The following is a 23,855-nucleotide window of genomic DNA, read 5'->3' as shown; positions in this document are numbered from 1 at the left end:
GTATTACATTATATATTTCTCTATAAAGCCTATGGGCCCTATTTTAACGATCTGAAACACAAGTATCAAGTGCGAAACACAAGTAACTTTGTGGGCGGGTCTTGGGCGCTGTTGCTATTATACCGGCGGGATAAATTACCCTTGCGCCCGACGCACATCTAAAATGTGTTGGTCTGAAGTAGCTTCATTATTCATAGGTGTGGTTTGGGCGTAACGTGAAATAAACCAATCAGAGCGACATCTCACATTCCCTTTACAGTTTTTTACAATCACTTTGCTACTATTTTCAGAACCTTGATGTCATTTTTCAAAACTCTAGACACAAAACTCAAAACGGTTATCACTTGTAACACAGGCTGTCTAATGTTCAAAACATTGTGCATTCACATCTTTAAAGAAATCTTGCACTTGCACAATCATTGGTTCAATAAACAAATTTACTGTGAAATACCATTGAAACATAACTATAGATCACCCACCCACAAGTAACCGATAGTTTCACTGTGTCATTGTTTGTTTGTACAATCATTAAATATTGTAGAACAAAATAGGTGATACAGGTTTCATTATGGTACATGTACAGTAAATACATCTCTGTAAAAGTACTGCAGTAGTAGAGAGAATACTACAAACACAGTGGAATCATTGAACAAAGTTTGTGATATATTGATGCAAAACATTACAGTACAATCACAACATAGGTTTATTTGAATCAAAGCAAAAATAATTAGCTATGAAATAGAAAAGAAAAGAAAAGACAGTACTGTAAAACATCAAATGCAGTGTTCCTCAACTTGCTTGCTTGTACTGTAAGAAACAAAACAGGAGTGATTACTGTACTTCTACATTGTCATCAACTCTGTGTTGTTCTGAAAATAGTAGCAAAGTGATTGTAAAAAACTGTAAACATGGAAGATTGTTTGTCTGTTTCTATGCATTGAGTAGTAGAAGTGACATTGTATGGGGATGGAGAAACCCACCCAAATTAGCTTTGGTTAAACAGGCGTATAATAATTTGGGTAAATGTGTAAGCTAGATTTATGTCTATTTTTTCAAATCTTCATGGTTACCACAATGATTTCCCTCGTGTGTTAATATTTTTCCTTGTAATAATGTATGATTTGCAAAAATGAAAACTGCTGCTTCTGTGTAGATGAGAGAAGCAAAGTTTATGTGCGTTGTGCACACGCTACATTGATTATGGTCAAGCATGCTCCCTTAAAATAGTATATGAATAACATGCGCAACATGCCTCCTCTTTTCGCTGCACCGCCCCCGGGAGTGCAAGTTCATTCCCAAGTTTACCAACGTGCGTCTGTGGAGGGAAAAGTCCGCTGTGCGCGGGTGCAAAATAGGAATGATACATGCGTCAGTGTACAAAGTCAATTGCGCTGGGTGCAAGATAGGGCCCTATGTGTGTTTATACTGCATGTGTAAATACACTCACCTAAAGGATTATTAGGAACACCATACTAATACTGTGTTTGACCCCCTTTCACCTTCAGAACTGCCTTAATTCTACGTGGCATTGATTCAACAAGGTGCTGAAAGCATTCTTTAGAAATGTTGGCCCATATTGATAGGATAGCATCTTGCAGTTGATGGAGATTTGTGGAATGCACATCCAGGGCACGAAGCTCCCGTTCCACCACATCCCAAAGATGCTCTATTGGGTTGAGATCTGGTGACTGTGGGGGCCATTTTAGTACAGTGAACTCATTGTCATGTTCAAGAAACCAATTTGAAATGATTCAAGCTTTGTGACATGGTGCATTATCCTGCTGGAAGTAGCCATCAGAGGATGGGTACATGGTGGTCATAAAGGGATGGACATGGTCAGAAACAATGCTCAGGTAGGCCGTGGCTTTTAAACAATGCCCAATTGGCACTAAGGGGCCTAAAGTGTGCCAAGAAAACATCCCCCACACCATTACACCACCACCACCAGCCTGCACAGTGGTAACAAGGCATGATGGATCCATGTTCTCATTCTGTTTACGCCAAATTCTGACTCTACCATCTGAATGTCTCAACAGAAATCGAGACTCATCAGACCAGGCAACATTTTTCCAGTCTTCAACTGTCCAATTTTGGTGAGCTCGTGCAAATTGTAGCCTCTTTTTCCTATTTGTAGTGGAGATGAGTGGTACCCGGTGGGGTCTTCTGCTGTTGTAGCCCATCCGCCTCAAGGTTGTGCGTGTTGTGGCTTCACAAATGCTTTGCTGCATACCTCGGTTGTAACGAGTGGTTATTTCAGTCAAAGTTGCTCTTCTATCAGCTTGAATCAGTCGGCCCATTCTCCTCTGACCTCTAGCATCAACAAGGCATTTTCGCCCACAGGACTGCCGCATACTGGATGGTTTTCCCTTTTCACACCATTCTTTGTAAACCCTAGAAATGGTTGTGCGTGAAAATCCCAGTAACTGAGCAGATTGTGAAATACTCAGACCGGCCCGTCTGGCACCAACAACCATGCCACGCTCAAAATGGCTTAAATCACCTTTCTTTCCCATTCTGACATTCAGTTTGGAGTTCAGGAGATTGTCTTGACCAGGACCACACCCCTAAATGCATTGAAGCAACTGCCATGTGATTGGTTGATTAGATAATTGCATTAATGAGAAATTGAACAGGTGTTCCTAATAATCCTTTAGGTGAGTGTATATCTGCAATATATTTATTCACATGCATGCAGTATCATATCTTACATCTATATATTATGAAGTGTACTGAATATAAAATTACAAACATTATGATATATTAGTAAATATTTCAATATATGAAAAGCGGCAATTCTTTATGTATTTTTCAATATATGGTGATATATTAGCACAATATATTATTCTGAACATTTTCAAATATGTCGTTAAATCGTTTAATATATTGATAATTTATATATAAGGAAATATATTTTCTTTGCATAAGGTAAGGTTCACAGGTTTAGTTGAGTTTTATTAGCAGTGTTTGCAAGCATCACTATTGCTCATTTTAAAGCAAATGCTCAACTTTGATACGTAATTCATCGACACATCATCTATCTTGATTTGGGCCAAGAAGATGTCCTAGCAACCACCCAGAATAACCTATCATTTTTCTTTTGATAAAAAATTAAAACAGACCCAAACACCATACAAGGGTTAATGTAATTTGCCAATTTTTGTGGTGATCTAAAAAGAAAATAACTTTGCTTTGCCTTCAGGGAAATGTGGGCCACCACCACAAGTGGACTCTTCAGATACAAAAGAAATGACAAAACCTGAATACAATTCAGGGGAGAGAGTTGAATACGTCTGCTTTAATAAATACACACTGGATGAGCGTCAGCCCTACTCCAAATACATGACCTGTGAACAAGGCGAATGGAGAGGGAATATTAAGTGTTTGAGTAAGTATGAACACTAAACCATACATCAAAGACATGTAAGGCTTTTCTTACTGTATTTAATTTTTTTTAAAGTTTGATGTAATTTTGTAGTTGTTCTGGTTCTGATGAATCAATGAATGTATATTGTAACAGTGACAGTGAGATGTTGTTTGTTTCAGAGCCTTGTTCAGTGACGGTGGAGGAAATGGATAAAAGAGGTATACAGCTGCGATGGGCTGGACGGCAAAAGATATTCTCACCACATGAGGATAAAATCACCTTTGCATGTCATTGGGGCAAATATTTAATAGGCAGTATCCCCCTAATACAATACTGTAATGATGGAGTGATTAATTTGCCTGAGTGTGTGTGACAAGGAGAATAAAACATCACTGATGCATCAGCTGTACTACTAATAAAAAAACAAATCAAAATAAAACCTTTTACAATTCAGTTTCTCTGTTTTGTAATTCAATTTTCTCTGTCTTGCAATTAAAACTAAATGAATGATAAAATCATTATGTTTAAAATGTGCTTTAAAAAAACGCTATTACCTTATTTAATGGCAGCTAAGTGAGCATGTGTAAAAAAAAAAAAAAAAAAGCCTGTAAGAACAAAGAGAAAAATAATAATCAAGTATTTTTACTATCACGCAAATACAGGGGAAAGAAATACATTAAACTTTATTTTTGCTCTGTGCTGTGTTTTAATGTTAATCAAACAAAGGACAAATATATTAGGCCTACTCACTGCTCTTGACTAAATAAGTTACATTTTGTGACTTTACAAAAAGATCCATCTATATTTAACTTAGTAATGAATAGGCTATGCAGTGTTTTTTTTTTCACATTTGATTACTGTAGTTTTTGTTGGAGTATCAAAATTGGAATAAAGAATTGATATTTCACTGGAACCACTGAGCCTTTCTGGAGTTGATCTAAATATGTGCTGTTACAGTTTTTTTTACGATTGTTTACACACTAAAATAAAAATTTCCACACAATTTGCAAAATTCTACTCCAATGAGCAAAACACCTCCACAGATTTGCACAACATTACACACAATGTCTGCTTCACCCTTTTTGCAAAACATTACACACAGTGATTTGTAAAACTCTACACACATTTTCACACCTATATGCCAAGTTCACACTGCACGATTTTCAAAGTAGTTGGGTCACTGTTCTTTTCACACTGCATGACTATCTGGGGTAACATTCAATTGCTGGTGTGTTCACACTGCACGATGGATCAGCGGCAGGGGGTTTCACACTGCATGACTTTACAAAAGAAAGAATCCCCGACAACTGTCTGGTCCGCAAACTATGTTTCACAACCAAACACATGCTATAAGGAAATAAGGCAAGATCACGCGTGCGTGAGACCGGAGCGTGCGCACATAATTCCTTACCAAAACTTGGTAACATAAAAACAGCCTTATAGGCATGGCCTACACATAGGAACATTTGTAAAACGGATCATTCTTATCTAGCCTAGACTATAGACTATATCACAGGCCATTTAAACATTTAAAATGTGATCACAAAACACGAAACGGTCCCATACGAACAGCATAATATTCACAATAGTAGGCTACAGACAGTAACCAAAAACAAAAATATAAAATCTATTCGATTAGGTAATATTATTATCTATCTAATATATATAATTATATATTAGATAATGTTATGGTCACATGATAGGCTAGCCATGTACTTACATCTGAAGCGCTCAGGCCATATCTGAAGCACTAGAGGTGCTCTGTTCCTCGTCCATACTGTCTATTTTGAACTTGAAGCTTTCGAATTCGAACACGGAGCAGCGGGAAGGAATGGTCTCTAAACAAGTGTGCGTGAGATTATAGGCCCCGCCCTACCCCAAACGACAACATCCACAAGTTTAGGCTGCTTAAAACGTTTTTATTGCTGCCAAACAGAATCTCCCTCACAACTACAAATTATGTACGCTACTTTAATCATTTATATATTTTACTTTACACTCATATTTAATTTGCGGGAGTGCATTACCAGATCCCTCCCGCCCGCACCCGCAAGTGCACCTCCATCATCCCGCCCGCTTCCGCAATGACCTTTCAAAATTTGTCCCGCGCCGCACTGTTTTGCGTCGCAACCCGCGGGACTCCCGCGGGAGTGCAGACCTCTACTTCGGCGTTTTATAGCACCCTTTTGCGTATAGATGACACGCACATGGCTTTCAACCAACTTCAATGTAAAACCATCCGCGATGTAATTACACGCTCAGGGCTTCGCCAGTCGTCAATTCACCTCAACATTGACCGACTGCACAGACTAAAGACGTTTTCAGCAACGACTAATGTTTGCTCTATGATTAGGATTGCCTACACCTAATATAGGAGGTCATTGTTTTCCATTATTTATCTTTCAAGAGAGTCTATTTGCCATTTTCAACAATACAATAAATAAAAATAAAAAGGAATAGACTACAATAAATGATCTATGCCAGGGCTAGTCAAATGGCGGCCCCCAGATGATATTTATCTGGCCCTCCAACTGGTTTTTGATGTTTAAAAACCCTCGCAATCTGAGTGCCCTCTCTGCGCAAAGGTTTAGCGCGTTATTTTACAGTAGAGCACATTCATGCCAGAGATCTTTTATTTACTCTTCTACCAAAACCCAACCAGATCTTAGCCAAATATTTTCTTATTCTGGCAGCCCGAGCTCAAGCCAGGGCTCAGCCAAAAAGATACAATTTGATTTTTGTTTCTTTTGGTTAGCCAGACTCCAGCCAGAGCTTAGCCTAGTACTGTTTGACACAAGAGTGTGAAAAAAAGCTGTGCCAGAATTAAGCCAGAAGTACCTAATGTAAGCCAGACTCGGCCCAGACTTTGTTGCTATCTGGGTAATGTTTGCTCTATGATTAGGATTGCCTACACCTAATATAGGAGGTCAGTGTTTTCCATTATTTATCTTTCAAGAGGAGTCTATTCGCCATTTTCAACACCCTTATCGTCTGTGAGAGACGCTCGCGGCTTAACCACCTCCAATGCACCCCACCCGCGTTTTACAGGACGCAGTTGGACTTTGCTAGCCAATCCAAGTGCGTGATATCAGACGCTTTCAGCACCAGTAGCATGCGTAGGCTACAATTTCGTTTAGTTTTAAATTAGCCTGTGGTAGCCTACTCAATTTAAACGTGAATGTGTGCTAGGTATCCTAACTAAAAACATGACATTATAGGTTCCATCATCCCTTAATTGCCCGCAGGAGTATATTGGCCGAATTCAACACACACCCTTTATCGTGTGTGAGAGACGCTCATGGCTTTCAACCATCAATGCAACCCACGGGCGTTTTATGGTGTGCAACCGCATTCAGCGGGGAGTTTAACAACGCACATGGTGTGCAACCGCATTCAGCGGTGAGTTTAACAACGCTCAACTGCAGGTAAAACGGCATTCAGAGGTGAGTTTAACCAAAAACAACGCTCAACTGCAGGTAAAACTGAAAAAAGGTGAGTTTAACAACGCTCCACGGCGTGCAAGTAAGCAGTTTAAAGGTCCCGTATTATGCCCCTTTTCACAAGATGTAAAATAAGTCTCTGATGTCCCCAGAGTGTGTATGTGAAGTTTGAGCTCAAAATACCCAACAGATCATTTTTTACAGCATGTTTAAATTGACATTTTTTGGAGCTCAGAAAAACGAGCTGTTTCAGTGTGTGCCCTTTAAATGCAAATGAGCTGCTGCTGGACGACCCAGGGGGCGGAGCTTCATGAGCTCGCGCTCAGTCTGTCAGGACAATTTCATCTCACGGAATGATGATAATATCAGAAACTCTCAGTAATGGCGTTCATTTCGGGTCGGACAATAATGCCTACAGATAAGAGTCAGAGTGCTGTATAGAGATAAAACAGGTATGGTTTAGTAGTTTAATTACGGTTATTATAACGTATTTGTCATCTGCTTGTATGTATCCATTATTTATTAACAGCCTACAAGTCTGCTGTTTCGGACCAGGTCCGAATGATGGTCAAACATGTACTGATGAGTTTAATACAGTTTATTGTACATCACACAAAAGATGAAGCGTCAGTTTTACTTCAGAAAATCACCGTAAGAGCTGAGTAAACACAGTATAGCCTAAGTCAGTGGTTCTCAATTCCAGTCCTCGTGACCCACTGCTCTGCACATTTTGTAGGTCTCTCTTATCTGACACACTCAGTTCAGTTCATGGAGTCTCTCTTAATGAGCTGATGATCTGGTTCAGGTGTGTTAAATAAGGGAGACATACAAAATGTGCAGAGCAGTGGGTCACTAGGACTGGAATTGAGAACCACTGGCCTAAGTTATAAGAAGTGCGCAAGTAGCCAGTAGAGTTGAGGGAGCATTCCTGTGGGCGGAGGTTAGTCTAAACACGGTTCTGGTGATGTCACTAATGAAGGAAGTAGAGGGGTGTAGTCCAATCGAGCCGTTTTATGTAGTCAACTTCTGTTAAATAAAATATCTCGCTTGGCATTGAACTTTGAGCTTTATAATTTTACAGATATTATTTATACTCTAACAACAACATTACACACTAACTAAAGTTTGAAACATGGGATCACGTAGAACGGGACCTTTAACCGTTTTCTCGTCATAGGTACTGGTACATAGGTACACTGCTTTAACTAGAGCATGCTGGGTAACGTATTTTTATCGGAGGTTTGTTGATGTTAATAAATATATATAATATGCTACGATTGTGTTCAATTGTGTTTTTATTATTATTATTATTATTTATTGATTAAATCCTCTACATTAATAACGCTTACGTCACTGTATGGGTGACGATCCCAAGGTCCATTGCGATTTTCCACTTGGTAAGTAGAAGAGTTTATTAATAGAGACGGATACTATTCTTAAATTTACACATCTAAAAACTGTTGAATCAGGACAAGAAGTTGTGTTTAGAACCTTTAGATGTGTAAGGTGGCAATTTCGTATGACGGTAAATAATAGAAGGCATTGTAAAAATATTGCTTGCTGCACCAAATGTGCAAGCTAGAAAAGTTAGCTAATTGAATTCAAGTTCATTTTTGTCGCATATAATCATGTATCATAGGGGAGTGTAATATTTTCAGTATTACATTAGCCCACAACTATTATCCAATATTAGAAATGTTCAGATAAAGAACAGTTGCCAGATTGGTTTGTTTTACAGCCTAATTGTTTAAAATCCACGCAAAATTATATAATTAACACCCAAATAAATCTATAATAAATAATACAAATTAATTTATAACTACAACATTATTGTGGCTCATCACAATATGAAATGATAAATAATTTGTGTGTTCTTTCAGAGGCTATTTAAGGCTACAGTGAACAGTGCAACTGTACAATTATTTTCCATTTCTGTCCTTTGCCTTAAAATAAAAAAATTCCACTTGCCCAAGCCTTTTTTTATCACACATAGATCAACCCCAAACCAACCAAATGGCTGGGAAACTATCCAATCTGGCAACATGAAGAATACTGGTGTAAAATATAAGGTGTTCGATTCTGAATCGCCTCATCAGGTCCTTTAATTTTGCCTGCTCTTTATTCTAATCCCCCACCACACATACACACACAGAAACACACACAATAAAGGCACTTTTAAGAGCCACATCTGTCTTGTGTTTTTCTGTCAAGTATTCCCACTAAACATCAGACGTCTATTGGACAGGCAGATCATGTCTATATTGCGTCAGTCGGTCCAAGACCAATTTTTGACCTTTATGCAACGTGCAATCTAGGTCTGCTATTTGGACATCTAACCATGACCCCACCTGGACGTCAATATAATGTTCAATATTTGAACGCCGGAATAGGTAATTTTCTGGATGTTATGTGGACGTCTAAGACAGGTGCAGGAAATTGACATGATCTAGGTTTGCAAAGTTACCTCCAAATGAGGTCTTTTCTACGTCATGTTTGGAAGTCAGATTTTGGTTCCCTGAAGGTGCAGACTGTGACGCCATGTGGACGTCTAAGACAGGTGCAGGAAATTGACATGAATATTTTTTATTTTATTTACAAATATCAACATTGTTATTATCAACATGATTAATATATATGAATACAGATTATTTATATTTATTTAAGATCATTTTCCAAAAACTCTATTTGATCGTCTCAGCATCAGGTGATAACTGGAGACACGTACTGTACAAAGGTATGATACTGTAGTTCAAACAGTAGAGCGTTGGTGCTTGTAACGCTAAGATCATGAGTTAGAGTCCCAGGGAAAGCAAGAATAAGGTGTGTGTGTGTGTGTGTGTGTGTGTGTGTGTGTGTGTGTGTGTGTGTGTGTGTGTGTGGTCTCATGAGAAAAAGCCGCTGTTTTGTTTGAGCGCGATTATTGTTTGGAAAAGACGCACAGTATCTAATAAAACACACGATCCACAGCAAGCCGACCCCGTCTCCTTCCTTCTTCCCACAAACAAACTTTTGTGGACGGACGTCAACATTAGACGTGCGGAAGACGTCGGAAAAAGACGTCATCTGGCGTCACAGTCTGCACCTTCAAGGGGAGCAAAATTGGACGTGCAAAAACGACGTAGAAAATACGTCGTTTCGACGTGTCTATGCGCAGTGGGTTACTGTAAGTAAGTCATGATGGCAATGGCAGAAACTGAAGAGTACCTCTAGCCTTATCTGAAACAGGCCATTGATTGCATACAGTTCAAGAGGAATGTTTCTTGCGTTGTACTCCAACTCCATTAAATGTCCTTAAAATAAAATTGCTTTATATATTACTGATGTTTCTAATAATTCAGTGGATTTAACTAATGTCTGATAACTGCGTTTGTTCATTTCAGGTGAGTAAACTTGAAGCTGTAGGATACAAGCCAATTTTATTTATTGGCACCCCACTCCTGTCACTAAAATTCTTTTGGAGAAGATGCGGAGGGCCTATGAATTTATCTTGACAAAATGTAAGTAATGTTTTGATTAAGAAATGATGAATGTTTAAAATGTATATTTCTTTGTTAATATGTACAGATTTTAAATGAAAGTAAACTTGTATTATAGCAACCTCCACAGCACAGCAACCGGAGAGTCAAATCAAGGAGTCTGAGACTGTATTTGTTCTTAACCTTGTTCCTCTGTCTTCCTCTCTCTCTCCTACTTCTTCTTCTACTTGTACAACTATTCTTCCTTCACTTTCTTCCAAACTTCCATGCTCTAAGTCTTTGCAACAAATGAAAAGGACAAACACCTCTGCCTCTTCACACTATTCTCCCTCTGTCTCTCTTCCATCTCCGTCTGCCTTTTACATTTCCACGTCTTTGTGTCAGGAAGGGCCACGTGTGAAGAACAGAAGAAAAGGTAACTTTTTGCATGGTACATCTTACTCCACACTGTTAATAAATTTGCTCCCAGTCAGAGTTGACTTCATGTAAATTTGATTCGTTTGGCTAACCGGGTCATTGGTAGCCAGTTCAGAGTATTTAGTTATTTAGCTGTGGCCAATGTCCAAGGCCTGTGGTTAATGTCAGTCCCTGACTTAAGGTCCTTCCACACTGAGTCTGAAATTTTCATATGCGTTTTTCCGTATTCATTGTCAAAACACCATTCAAAATTCTTGCTACTGATCCGAAAAATGCAGAAAATCGAACGATCCGATTTTTTTATGACGGCAGTGTGTAAACGTGATTGACAAAACATATTTATTCGTCGTATTTCAGAGTCAGTGTGCAAGGACCATTAAGCTAAGAGGACTTTGGGAAAGCCAATCCTGTACATTTTGCTTTCAAAAACAGGGACAAATTTACTTTGCCATGAATGAAAAGGACTGCATATCACCTCACATGTGAAATGATAAATTTGGACTGATTCAGCTACAAAGCATGGCATCAAGGCTTAATAAACTTTCCGTGTCTTTTCATCATATCAGGTTGCCGAAAATGTAGTGGGCAGAAGGTTTTCCTCTTTGATCGAATAACTGGGGAACGGATAAATGAGGTAAAATGTGTTCTGTTAGGCTGCTTTCTTGTCTAAATGACTGATTCTGACCTTTCAAAGATAATAAAACAATATGTTATGCCCTAATCAGTGATTGCTAAAACAGTTAAAATAATTATTATTCGTGTTTGTGTGTGTAGGGGAAAGCCGAATTGAAAGTCCACTGGTTGCCATGCACTGTGTGGTAAGTCATATTTTATTTATTATTTAATTCTCAGTACAGCCAGGAAGTGTACCATGGAGATCATAAGGGAGAAAATGAGTGCTGTTTCAGATATTAATTCCTTTAACATTTATAATTATAATTGTAATTACCTATTTATAATTGCCTTTTTACAAAATAATGTAAAATTAATCATGTAAATATATATATTGTTTTTATTTGGGGGGGGCAAAGTGTTCTTCAAAGGGAAGAAAATAGTGTATTTTCTGGTGGCAGCCTTGCATCTGCTGTTTTTTGTTTTTTGTTTTTTAAAGAAAATAAAAATTAGTTTGGCATATCAATACATTTTGGGAAATTAGTACAAAGTGTGAGCGCAATCATCTTTAAATGTTACAGACACATTTTATTTGATTAAGAGATTAACTTACGTCTGTTTAAAACAAATACTGCATGCTAGAATAACTATCAAGAGTAATTTTCTTTTTGTAAGATCCCTGTAGGGTTACATTATAGCATAGGTTACCATAGCCTATCTTCAGTCAGAACTCGGAAGAGTCTGTTTTTTTTTTTTTTTTATTGCAGAACTTATACATACATGATCATGGAAATTAAGCGTTGTTGTAGATATTTCAATGAAAAATAACAACAACAAAATAAATAAATATCCTGGATTTGCATACATCAAAAGTCGGAAGAGCCTGTAAATACCATATATGGACAAGTGTGACGTGGCTTTGACGTTTCCATGGCCCCAGAAGGACAAGCTGTGGTTGGACTAACGTTTAGGTCAGAATAAAAAGTGCTCCATATCGCAAACTATGTTTTGCTGGCGTTACAGTATGTTGTCAGTAATACTGTCAGTTAACAATGAGGTATTGCTACAGTGAGGAAAATAAGTATTTGAACACCCTGCTATTTTGCAAGTTCTCCCACTTAGAAATCATGGAGGGGTCTGAAATTGTCATCGTAGGTGCATGTCCACTGTGAGAGACATAATCTAAAAAAAAAAACAGAAATCACAATGTATGATTTTTTAACTATTTATTTGTATGATACAGCTGCAAATAAGTATTTGAACACCTGAGAAAATCAATGTTAATATTTGTAGCCTTTGTTTGCAATTACAGAGGTCAAACGTTTCCTGTAGTTTTTCACCAGGTTTGCACACACTGCAGGAGGGATTTTGGCCCACTCCTCCACACAGATCTTCTCTAGATCAGTCAGGTTTCTGGGCTGTCGCTGAGAAACACAGAGTTTGAGCTCCCTCCAAAGATTCTCTATTGGGTTTAGGTCTGGAGACTGGCTAGGCTAGGCTAGGCTAGAATTGCTGGACTAACCTTTCTCTCTGTTCCCTTCAGAAAGCAGCGAGTGACCGACAGCCCACCACTTTTGGAGCACGTTTGGACACCCACTTTCGGTTTGGATTGAACACTGCAGAGCACTTGGAGCACCAGCCATCACTCACCGGATCACCGTCTTCCTTCACCTTTATTTTTGCACTGTAAATAAAATCCACCCTCCGGGGCCTTTTCACTAAGCCTGCCTTGTCGAGTGATTCTTCACCCCGTGACAATGAGTATATGAGTTGTTAAACTCACCGCTGAATGCGGTTGCCATATGAACGCGCTAAACCTTTGAATTAGTCTATGCACATTATATCATTAGTAACATTAAATATAACAGAGTAAACCATCATATAGTATATCAGTAGGAGTTTCCTTAAGTCTTTCTAAAAGTTTTCTACAGGCCGGTTTACTACAACAGTAGAAACAAATTCTGAAATTATGGTTTATAGTTTTGGTGTGCCACCCCAAGATTTTAAGTGGCCCCATCTGGCCACCCCTATGAAAAATTTCTGGAGGCGCCACTGGCCTACGCATGCTACTGGTGCTGAAAGCGTCTGATATCACGCACTTGGATTGGCTAGCAAAGTCCAACTGCGTCCTGTAAAACGCGGGTGGGTTGCATTGGAGGTGGTTAAGCCACGAGCGTCTCTCACAGACGATAAGGGTGTTGAAAATGGCGAATAGACTCCTCTTGAAAGATAAATAATGGAAAACAATGACCTCCTATATTAGGTGTAGGCAATCCTAATCATAGAGCAAACATTACCCAGATAGTAACAAAGTCTGGGCCGAGTCTGGCTTACATTAGGTACTTCTGGCTTAATTCTGGCACAGCTTTTTTCACACTCTTGTGTCAAACAGTACTAGGCTAAGCTCTGGCTGGAGTCTGGCTAACCAAAAGAAACAAAAATCAAATTGTATCTTTTTGGCTGAGCCCTGGCTTGAGCTCGGGCTGCCAGAATAAGAAAATATTTGGCTGAGATCTGGTTGGGTTTTGGTAGAAGAGTAAATAAAAGATCTCTGGCATAAATGTGCTCTACTGTAAAATAACCCGCTAAACCTTTGCGCAGAGAGGGAACTTTGATATCAGATTGCGAGGGTTTTTAAACATCAAAAACCAGTTGGAGGGCCAGATAAATATCATCTGGGGGCCGCCATTTGACTAGCCCTGGCATAGATCATTAATTGTAGTCTATTCCTTTTTATTTTTATTTATTGTATTGTTGAAAATGGCAAATAGACTCCTCTTGAAAGATAAATAATGGAAAACAATGACCTCCTATATTAGGTGTAGGCAATCCTAATCATAGAGCAAACATTAGTCGTTGCTGAAAACGTCTTTAGCCTGTGCAGTCGGTCAATGTTGAGGTGAATTGACGACTGGTGAAGCCCTGAGCGTGTAATTACATCGCGGATGGTTTTACATTGAAGTTGGTTGAAAGCCATGTGCGTGTCATCTATACGCAAAAGGGTGCTATAAAACACAGAAGGACGTGACAAAACGGCCTTATATGACGCCCTGAGATGACAACGGGTTGCATCTTCTGATCAAAACTTCAACATAATAGACAAAAAAAAAAAAAAAAAAAAAAAAAACTCTTTCAAACAACTGAATATTAAACATTAACAGATGTTTCCTTTTGCTCAAAAACACATAAAATAACACTTCATTTCAACATGTACTCTCCATTTCCATGTGCAAACTATCCTGGGAACTAACAATGGTGTCTCTAAAACCGCATAACTCTTAAAATAAATAGGTAGCATTTTTTCCTTCATTTTATCAGCTTAATCGGTTCCTCAATTTAAGCCTCAAAAATGTGTATGTTTCCTTAAAAAAATTAGGAAAATGTATCTCTTAGTGAAATGTTCTCAATATTTTTTTATACAACACTGAACCACAGTTTTCTTAATAAACTATACACAATATTTTTAATTATCACTTTAAAAAATTCACATCGAGAGGGGTCAGTTGAGGTGGCTCGGGCATCTTTTCCGGATGCCTCCTGGACGCCTTCCCGGGAAGGTGTTCCGGGCATGTCCCACCGGGAGGAGACCCCGGGGAAGACCTAGGACACGCTGGAGAGACTATGTCTCCCGGCTGGCCTGGGAACGCCTCGGTGTCCCCCCGGAAGAGCTGGAGGAAGTGTCTAGGGAGAGGGAAGTCTGGGCATCCCTGCTTAGATTGCTGCCCCCGCGACCCGGCCCCGGATAAGCGGTAGAAGATGGATGGACTTTAAAAAATTTTACTAGTGTTGACTGCATTCAGTGAGCTAACCCTTCAACTATGCAAGATATTTGAACAAATAAACAATATTCCCTACAAAAATAAAAATAGGTTTATCAAACCAAGCTTTTTTATCTTGTGAATTTCGTCGATTTAATTTTGACGTATATGTTTTGCTTATTGCTATAAAATAATCTATTCAATTCAGGGTTTCAATTCAATTTTAGTATTTACACAAAAAACGCAAAATCACAAACCTCAGAACTTTACTTATAAACTTCTTATAATATTTAATTTGACATTTATTTTCACAGTCACAAGAACTCTTTTTTTCCCCCAATATTTATTGGGGGAAAAAAATACATTTGTATTCATTTTTCGTGTCCTATTTTGAACATAATTAATTGTTTGCCAAGAATCACATGACAACCATTTGCAAACAAAGTTAAAGACCTTTGAGTTTAACAATTCAGTGTTTACATAAAAAGTAAGATCCAGTAAATGACATCCAGCCTTTACATTTCCAACTCTTTTTATTTTTTATCTTTTTATTTAATTTTTTTATTTGAGATAAGGAGGATCATTCTAGGTCATAAGAGACAACAACAATTTAAGCACAGTCAGTCAAATATTTTAAGGCTCAAACTCTTCTTCAAAATCGTCGTGAATCTTCTTCGATCTCACTCATTATGCTTTATGAGACAGATTCATTCACCACATAATGTACTTTATGATTTGATTCACGAAGAACATGAAAAACATTAACAGAATTAAAGAGTTCAGAGGTGAACATGGCATGTTGGAACCTTTGCTTCATGTTCATGTGTTAACAACTATGACTCAAGGATTTTGACTTCTCTAAAGTAACATTTCTTTTGGTGTGTTTAAATGGCAAATAAGAATTGCTGTATCAGATAAGTTTTTTTTTTTTTTTGCAAAAAAATTTTTTCACTGATATGAAATATTGCGTGCACAGAGTGGTCCGGTAGAAAAACCTCTCTTTGACTTTGATAAATGATTAACTTGTTGATCCCCAAGCAGACAAGAGTATCAGAGACAGACCAACAAAGACACTTGTGAATTGAGATCAAAATGAGAGTTCCTGTAAAACTCCTCGGCTTCGTCTTTTGGTTGTTTTCCTTAAATTGTGCTCGATGTCAAGGTAAGTGATTTGTTTGTTGTTGTTATTTATTTAAATGTCTTTTGAATTTAGATTTTATTGACTTGAATATAAATGTTATATTATATGCACTTCCCAAACTGTAGATTTAGAAAGTGTTGCCTAGTTTTGCATGTGCTTCAGCATTTAATGTACAAAATGTCTTAGTGTAACATTTGTTTGTGTTTCTCAGAATGTCATAGAGAGGATATTATCTATGAATACACAGAACCAGTTGCAAAAGAGTCATACGATGAAGGTGAAACAGTGAGGCTGAGCTGCATGACAGGTTTTACTGGAATGTATAGATTAAAATGTGAAAAAGGACAGTGGAAGACATCCATTGAGCGACCATGTGCAAGTGAGAAAATGGTCAATTCCACATCACCAATGACTACATCATTTTTGGTTATTAAATCAATGTTACAATGCAGAGTAAAACTTGTTTGATTTCTGCAGAGAAAAAATGCAGTCACCCAGGGGTAATAGCAAATGGTGATTTTAGTCTTATATCAGGATCTGAGTTTGTTTTTGGAGCAACAGTGGTGTATACTTGCAAGAAAGGGTAAATGTGCTTTTTATTCTCTTGTATGACATGCATACTGTCCTTTTCAGTTTAACATTCCTTGTACTTGTAAAAAGTGTGCACTTGTACTTGTGTTCACAGGTTTGAAATAAGCAGAATCAGTCAGCGTACCTGCAGAACTCAAGGATGGGACAATACTCTCCCTATCTGTGAAGGTACGCTTTCTTCAGTAACTATTTTTCTTTTTTGTCTTTTGATATTTTTTATTTCTTTTGATTTTCTCTCAGTCATAAACTTCGGAACTGCTCATGACAAGAGAATTATAACTAAAATAATTTGATGAGTGATTGGTTTGTTGGTTATTTTATTTTTAATTTGTTATATTTTATTGCCTAGCTGTGACATGTCCAGCCATTCGCACAGATGGGGATGTGATTGCATCAGGCAACACAGAGGAGGGAAGTTATGGTAATGTTATTCACTTTGAGTGTGCATCTAATGACAAAAAGATAGACGGAAGTAGTGACATTCACTGCACAGAGACGGGCGAATGGAGTGACTCTGTTCCAAAGTGCAAAGGTTCATTACATTGTTCATTTGTTTGTATCTTCGCCCAATGATCACAGATTTCTGATCTTTATTCAAAACACCAATTTAACTATTCCTCTTTCCCTTGCTTTTCACACAGAGATAACATGCACAGCACCAGATATACCAAATGGTGTTGTTGTTGAGAAAATGCAAGAATACCAGAAAGATGCCATATTAAAATACAGATGTTCACCAGGGTTCAAACCTAGAGAGGGAATCCCCAGATGTGCTAAATTTGGCTGGACTCTGAACCCAGGATGTGAAGGTAATGCACCAATGTTACATAATAAACAATTAATATGTGAAATAACAATAAAATCATTCTATCCATATAGCTTTCATTATGCAAAGAAACTCTGTAGTGTCACACTGAAACATTCTTAAATCAGATAGCCATTAACCTTAAATTCAAAACTGAATATTAAAATAAAGCAAGTGTGTCACCTAGTGACCAACGTTAAATAATAGACTCAGGTCCCAGCCACAGAAACCCAACAGACAGTCAAGGTTGAATACAAAGAAATACACTATTAATGGGCCAGCAAGCACTAAATGAAACACTGATACGTAGGGGAAAGAGTTCACTAAAATCAAGTCTCTGAAACCCTTTAGAGAGAGGTTAAGATTCAGTGACTGGGTAGCTTCTCAGTAGTTTGCTCCAGCTGTCCTCCCTCAAAGCAGTCGAACGGACACGTCCAGAGGATCACGGTAGTCGTCAGACCCACAGGAAAAAGTTACGGTACTCCAGGCAGCAAGCAGTGAGCGTTGAGGGAGGTTCGAAGATAGCCACACAGTCTTCAGGACAACGCCAGAACCACAGGATGGGTATTGCCGAGGCTAGAAGCAAGCAACCACAATGAACACCGGCACCACAGATAGCAGAAGAACACGCATTCGCACCGTGTGGTAGTAAAATATAGTTACGGCCCTTCAGGCAACAATAGCGAGCGTTGAGAAAATCCAACTGCAGTACACCGGTGTTCAAGCAGAGAGGCCTGGGAACCTGGGCTTCATTTACAGAGCAGGAGTGAGCACTGAACACAATGGCAGCCGATCAACCGCCACTAAGCAAGTCCTCTCTCTCTCTCTCTCTCTCTCAGAAGTCAACACACCAATATTTGTAAAAGTTGAGAAAATGGAATGAGATTATTTACTTTCTTCCTGTTATGCTGTAGAAAGTGTCCAGCTGTTGTTTTCTAGGTTTTAATCAAGTTTTTTTTTATTTTGTTATTGGGGAAAATCATGAGGCAACAGCATTTGCTGATCATTATTATTTGGTAACTAAAATCCGCAAAACTAACTAATAACTACTTTCTAATTTCTTGCTTAATTTTCATATAATAGTTTAGCAAATATATCTAATAGTTCTCAAAATAAATAAATGTGCTTATACTTATTTAGGAACTTATTCAAATTGTACTCTATTTATGGGAAGCTATATTTTTTCCCATTTTAGCTTATTTCTACATAATTATGTCTTGTACAGCAGTAACTTGTGAGCTTAAGTCAACCACATTCGGAGTAAAAAAGATCAACCCAGAGGGAAAAACTATTTTCAGAGCTGGAGAAAGTGTGGAGATCACCTGCACTGAAAAATACTGGATCTTTCAAACAAAAGAAACCATCAAATCATTTACATGTGGAGAGAATGGGCAGTGGGATTATGAGCCTGTTTGTGCGGGTAAGATTATAGAGAAACACTTCTGCATTTATTGCTGACCTTACCGCATGATATTAAAATAATGTAAATCTTGTTTCAGAAATTAGATGTGAAGTTCCATATGACCAGCATGTGTATAGACCTGGATATTTCTTCTGGGGAGATCTGAAATTGGGAGTAAAAAAATATTACTATTGCATGGATGGATATGGTAAAATGTCAGCAGAGGCCACATGCACTCGAGACGGATGGACACCAAAACCACTGTGTGCTGGTATGAGCTGATATTAAATCTTACAATTTGTGCATATATTTTGAATTCAAATTAGAATGATGGATATTTTTGTTTTACAGTAAAAATGTGTGCAACACCAAACATCCCAAATGCAGAGATTGTGGGAGATCAGAGAACACACTACAACATCAATTCAAGAATACAATATAAATGTCGTACTGGGTTTGAACCAGAGCAGCCTGTACAAATCACCTGTAATTCCCAGACTGAATGGACAGGCATACGACAATGCACTGGTATGATTTTTGTATCATTAATGATTATTATAATTGATTTTATTTATTATTACTATCACTTTTTATTATTCTCATTAGTATTATAGAAATTATCAGAATTTTGATTTTACTTCATTCTGATTGGATGATTCTCCAAATTAAATGTAACAAAATAAAGACGCTACATTTTAAATATGTGTTTAAAAGTTTGAAAGTGTTGTGAATCTTCTTCAATCTCACTCATTTCCAATGCCCGACAGATTGATTCACCACAATATACTTTATGATTTGATTCAAGAAGAACATAAGCGAACAGTGAAAATATTACTTGTGCACAAGCTAGGTGTGACTTTGTATGGGGTTCCATTTGTGCCGACATGCTATCTGTCTGCTGTGTCTCGTCTTCCATGTCTATGTGTCTGTTCACTGTTTATGTCCATGTCTGTCTGTCTATGCTATGTGTCGTCTTCCTTGTCTGTGTCTGTTCACTGTCTATGTGATTGCACATGACTCAACTTTTGTCTTTGTCCACTCAACTTACTCCTGTCATCTGTCCTTGTCGTTTGACTGTGTCGTCTTGCGTGTCAATGCTGCATGTGTCATGACTGTGTTTTTTCATTCTGTCATTGCTATGCGTCGTTTCCCTCTGTCGTTACTATGCATCGTTACTATGCGTTGTTTCCCTCTGTCGTCTACTCAACTTTTGTCTTTGTCAACTCAACTTACTCCTGTCATCTGTCCTTGTCGTTTGACTGTGTCGTCTTGCTGTGTGTAATTTACGTAAACGAACAATGTTTACACTTTACATGTACTAAGATATCCCCGTTTATTTGAATCAAATGTAAACTATATAAATATAGTATTTATAACTGTATACATATTTTTAACCATCTTAACTGAAAGTACATGAAGTTGTTTTCTTTTCTTTCCCTAAAGCATGTAAAAAAAAAAAAGCTTCTTAAAAGGGAGTTTAACCTAAAATGAACAATATAAAGCAAGAGAGAGAAGACGACACATAGTAACGACGCATAGCAACGACAGTGAAACAACAGTCATGACACATGCAGCATTGACACAGCAAGACGACACAGTCAAACGACAAGGACAGATGACAGGAGTAAGTTGAGTGGACAAAGACAAAAGTTGAGTCATGTGGGCAATCACATAGACAGTGAACAGACACATAGACATGGAAGACGACACACAGCATAGACAGATAGCATGTCGACATAATTTCGGCACAAATGGAACCCCATAACTTTGACATCTTTGTCTTTGATAAATGATTAACTTGTTGATCCCCAAGCATTTTAAAGCATTTTAGAAAAATGACCACAAATTCTCATATTAAAAATGTGCATTACATTTATAACATGTTCTATGTTATTATCTTCTTTGGTGATCTAAAAAGAGTTTAAAAATAAACGAACGAACGGCTTTGCTTTGCCCTCAGAAAAATGTGGGCCTCCACCACAAGTGGACTCTGGAGATACAAAAGAAATGACAAAACCTGGATACAATTCAGGGGAGAGAGTTGAATACATCTGCTTTAATAAATACATACTGGATCAGCGTCACCCCTACTCCAAATACTTGACCTGTGAACATGGCGAATGGAGAGGGATTATTAAGTGTTTAAGTAAGTATGGACACTATACAGCAAAGATATGTGAGTCTTTTCTAACAGTATTTATTATTATGACCGCCGCTAGCATAGCTAGCGAAAGCGGTCATATAGGGATTGTCAAAGTTTTTTTTTTTTTTTTTTTTGTCAATCTACTGAATTTTTCGTCAACGATACCAGGGACACCGAAACACCGGGGAACATGAAATTTGGTGAGCATGTAGCCCCACTAGACTTTTACAGAAAAATTTCGTTTGGTCCCCGGGGGCCACTCCCCCCCGTGCTGGGCCCCCTCAAACCCAAAAAATGCAGTTTTTCCTAAATAACTACTTGAACCGTGGAACCGAGGATGAAGACATTTTTATGGTATGTTGGTCTTAAGGGCCCACATCAACCTAGCCCATAATCACTCATTTGTGATTTGCGCCCCTCCCATAAAAAATGAAAATGCAATATTATTCTGCTTTAATCGCCCCTATCTTCAGTGGAGATGTTCAGAACTGCACCATATTTCATGTGTATGATTAACTTGACATCCTCTGGGGGTATGCTAAGTTTCGTAGAATTTCATCCATGGGGGGTATAAAATAAATTCATTTATGTGCACATTTAGTGACTGTACACTCATCGGCCTGTAGATGGTGCTGTTGAGCGAAGGGTTGCTGGTTTAGGATGATACTGTCACACACACACATGCAGGAATACAAACAAACGCAAGCATGCACACACACTGACATCCACACGCACAGACACACACCCATACACACATACAAATCCACATGCACAGACACACACACACAAACACACACACATACACACACACACAGACAGACATGCACATACTACTACTTTTTTTAGGTATATACATAAACACGCAATACAGCCAAATTGCTCCACGTCATTTATTTTTGTGGAAAGCCAGTGCAGGCCTGAGCGGCGGTCATATTTTTTACCGCCATGCGGTACATCTAGTTATTATTATTATTAGTAGTAAGTTTGATGTAATCTGTCACTGTTACAATATACATTCATTGATTCATCAGAACCAGAACAACTATGTTGTTTGTTTCAGAGCCTTGTTCAGTGACGGTGGAGGAAATGGATAAAAGAGGTATAGAGCTGCGATGGGCTGGACGGGAAAAGATATTCTTACCACATGAAGACAGAATCACCTTTGCATGTCAGTCGGGCAAATATTTAATAGGCAGTATCCCCCTAATACAATTCTGTAATGATGGAGAGATGAATGTGCCTGAGTGTGTGTGACAAGGAGAATAAAACATCACTGATGCATCAGCTGTACTACTAATAAAAACAAGTGGAGCTAATCAAAATAAAACCTTTTACAATTAAGTTTCTCTGTTTTGTAATTCTTGTAATTAAAACTAAATGAATGATAAAATCATTATGTTTAAAATGTGCTTTAAAAAAAACGCTATTACCTTATTTAATGCCAGCTAAGTTTTCATGTGTATAAAAAAAAAACTTTTCATAAAAATATTGCAAAAAGCCTGTAAGAACAAAGAGAAAAATAATAAAGTATTTTTACTATCACGCAAATAAGGGGGAAAGAAATAAAGAAAACTTTATTTTTGCTTTGGGTTTCTGATTATAAATGTGATGACAGTGTCTGTGCCCAGACAAAGAAACACTGACAACAAAGAATATAATTGGGATAAAAAAAGAAGGCTGTCTTTTAAGTAAATGTACACTGAAAAAAATTATTCGTTGACCTTAAAAATAATTATCGTAAGTGGTTGCACACAACTGATTTTAGCTACATTTAAACAAATGCATTAAGTTGACCTTTAGTGCTAAAATCAATTATGTGCAACCACTTACGATAAAGTGTTACTTCAACAAAAACTTACTTTTTTCAGTGTATGTTATTGGTGGACTATTAAACGAAATATAGTAAAGCCTATATAGCTGTGGTGTGCGAGCTGATTTTTAAGAAAAACGTGCGTTCGGTCTTAAAGGGGCAGCATTTTAATAAACCTGCATGCTGTGTTTTAATGTTAATCAAACAAAGGACAAATAAATTAGGCATACTCACTGATCGTGACTAAATAAGTTACATTTTGTAACTTTACAAAAAGATTCATCTATATTTATGACACCCGCGAGGGCCAAATAAAAAAGAGAAAAAAAAAAAAACAGATCGATCACCAAAGACAATAAGTTGTAGAAAAATACAAAATTCTTTATTAAACAATACCATAAAATTATTCAGGATATGAACTGATTCAGCTGACAAGGGGAGCAATTTCTTAATTTGTCCAACTAGGAATACAAAGAAACGTCTCGGTTACGGATGTAACCCTCGTTCCCTGAGTAGGGAACGGAGACGTTACGTCGGATGACGACGATTGGGGTTTCGCTTAGAAGCCTATCACCTTCGAGTATATAAAACGAGCCAATGGCAATGAAATGCCATGGGTCTGCGGAATTTGCTTAGCGTATCTCCGCCCACCGCAGGGGGTATATAAGGAAGTACGCTGGCAACATGCAGATATGTCTTCGCTGAGGAGTCGAAACTGGACCCAGGCGTTTTTCAGCGATACAGAGGAAGTGGCAGGAAGACGTAACGTCTCCGTTCCCTACTCAGGGAACGAGGGTTACATCCGTAACCGAGACGTTCCCTTTCGTGGTCACTCCGAGTTACGTCGGATGACGACGATTGGGGTTCCAGTCTCATCACGCCACCTCGGCTGTCAT

The 23,855-nt window shown here is 38.1% G+C and overlaps 2 protein-coding genes and 1 long non-coding RNA gene across 4 annotated transcripts in view; all 3 read left to right on the top strand.

Moving 5' to 3' along the window:
• LOC311296136 (complement factor H-like) overlaps window positions 1–3,817 on the top strand; it is a 341,142-nt gene extending 337,325 nt beyond the window's left edge. Inside the window, exons 24-25 of the mRNA XM_084417796.1 lie at window positions 3,200–3,385; window positions 3,544–3,817. Of these exons, the coding sequence (XP_084273922.1) occupies window positions 3,200–3,385; window positions 3,544–3,737 (380 nt within the window). The 3' untranslated portion in view covers window positions 3,738–3,817. The remainder of the gene's footprint in view (window positions 1–3,199; window positions 3,386–3,543) is intronic.
• Window positions 3,818–10,558: 6,741 nt separating this feature from the next.
• LOC311295569 lies at window positions 10,559–12,930 on the top strand. Its single transcript, XR_014628354.1, has 4 exons — window positions 10,559–10,695; window positions 11,264–11,331; window positions 11,472–11,515; window positions 12,853–12,930. It is a non-coding gene; the product is annotated as an uncharacterized lncRNA (long non-coding RNA).
• A 3,156-nt stretch (window positions 12,931–16,086) lies between these two features.
• Window positions 16,087–23,855, top strand: part of LOC311296144 (complement factor H-like) — a 39,212-nt gene continuing 31,443 nt past the window's right edge. Inside the window, exons 1-5 of one of the 2 annotated variants that reach the window (XM_084417810.1) lie at window positions 16,087–16,229; window positions 16,420–16,587; window positions 16,686–16,791; window positions 16,894–16,967; window positions 17,149–17,331. In XM_084417810.1, coding sequence (XP_084273936.1) covers window positions 16,160–16,229; window positions 16,420–16,587; window positions 16,686–16,791; window positions 16,894–16,967; window positions 17,149–17,331 — 601 coding nt within the window. In that variant the 5' untranslated portion in view covers window positions 16,087–16,159. The remainder of the gene's footprint in view (window positions 16,230–16,419; window positions 16,588–16,685; window positions 16,792–16,893; window positions 16,968–17,148; window positions 17,332–23,855) is intronic. The other variant, XM_084417809.1, reaches the window with a different exon arrangement.

The sequence above is a fragment of the Rutilus rutilus genome, assembly GCF_951802725.1.
Source record: "Rutilus rutilus genome assembly, chromosome: 8".
NCBI lineage: Eukaryota > Metazoa > Chordata > Actinopteri > Cypriniformes > Leuciscidae > Rutilus > Rutilus rutilus.
Note: the sequence above shows the minus strand (reverse complement) of the source record. Positions and strands in the feature narration are given on the sequence as shown.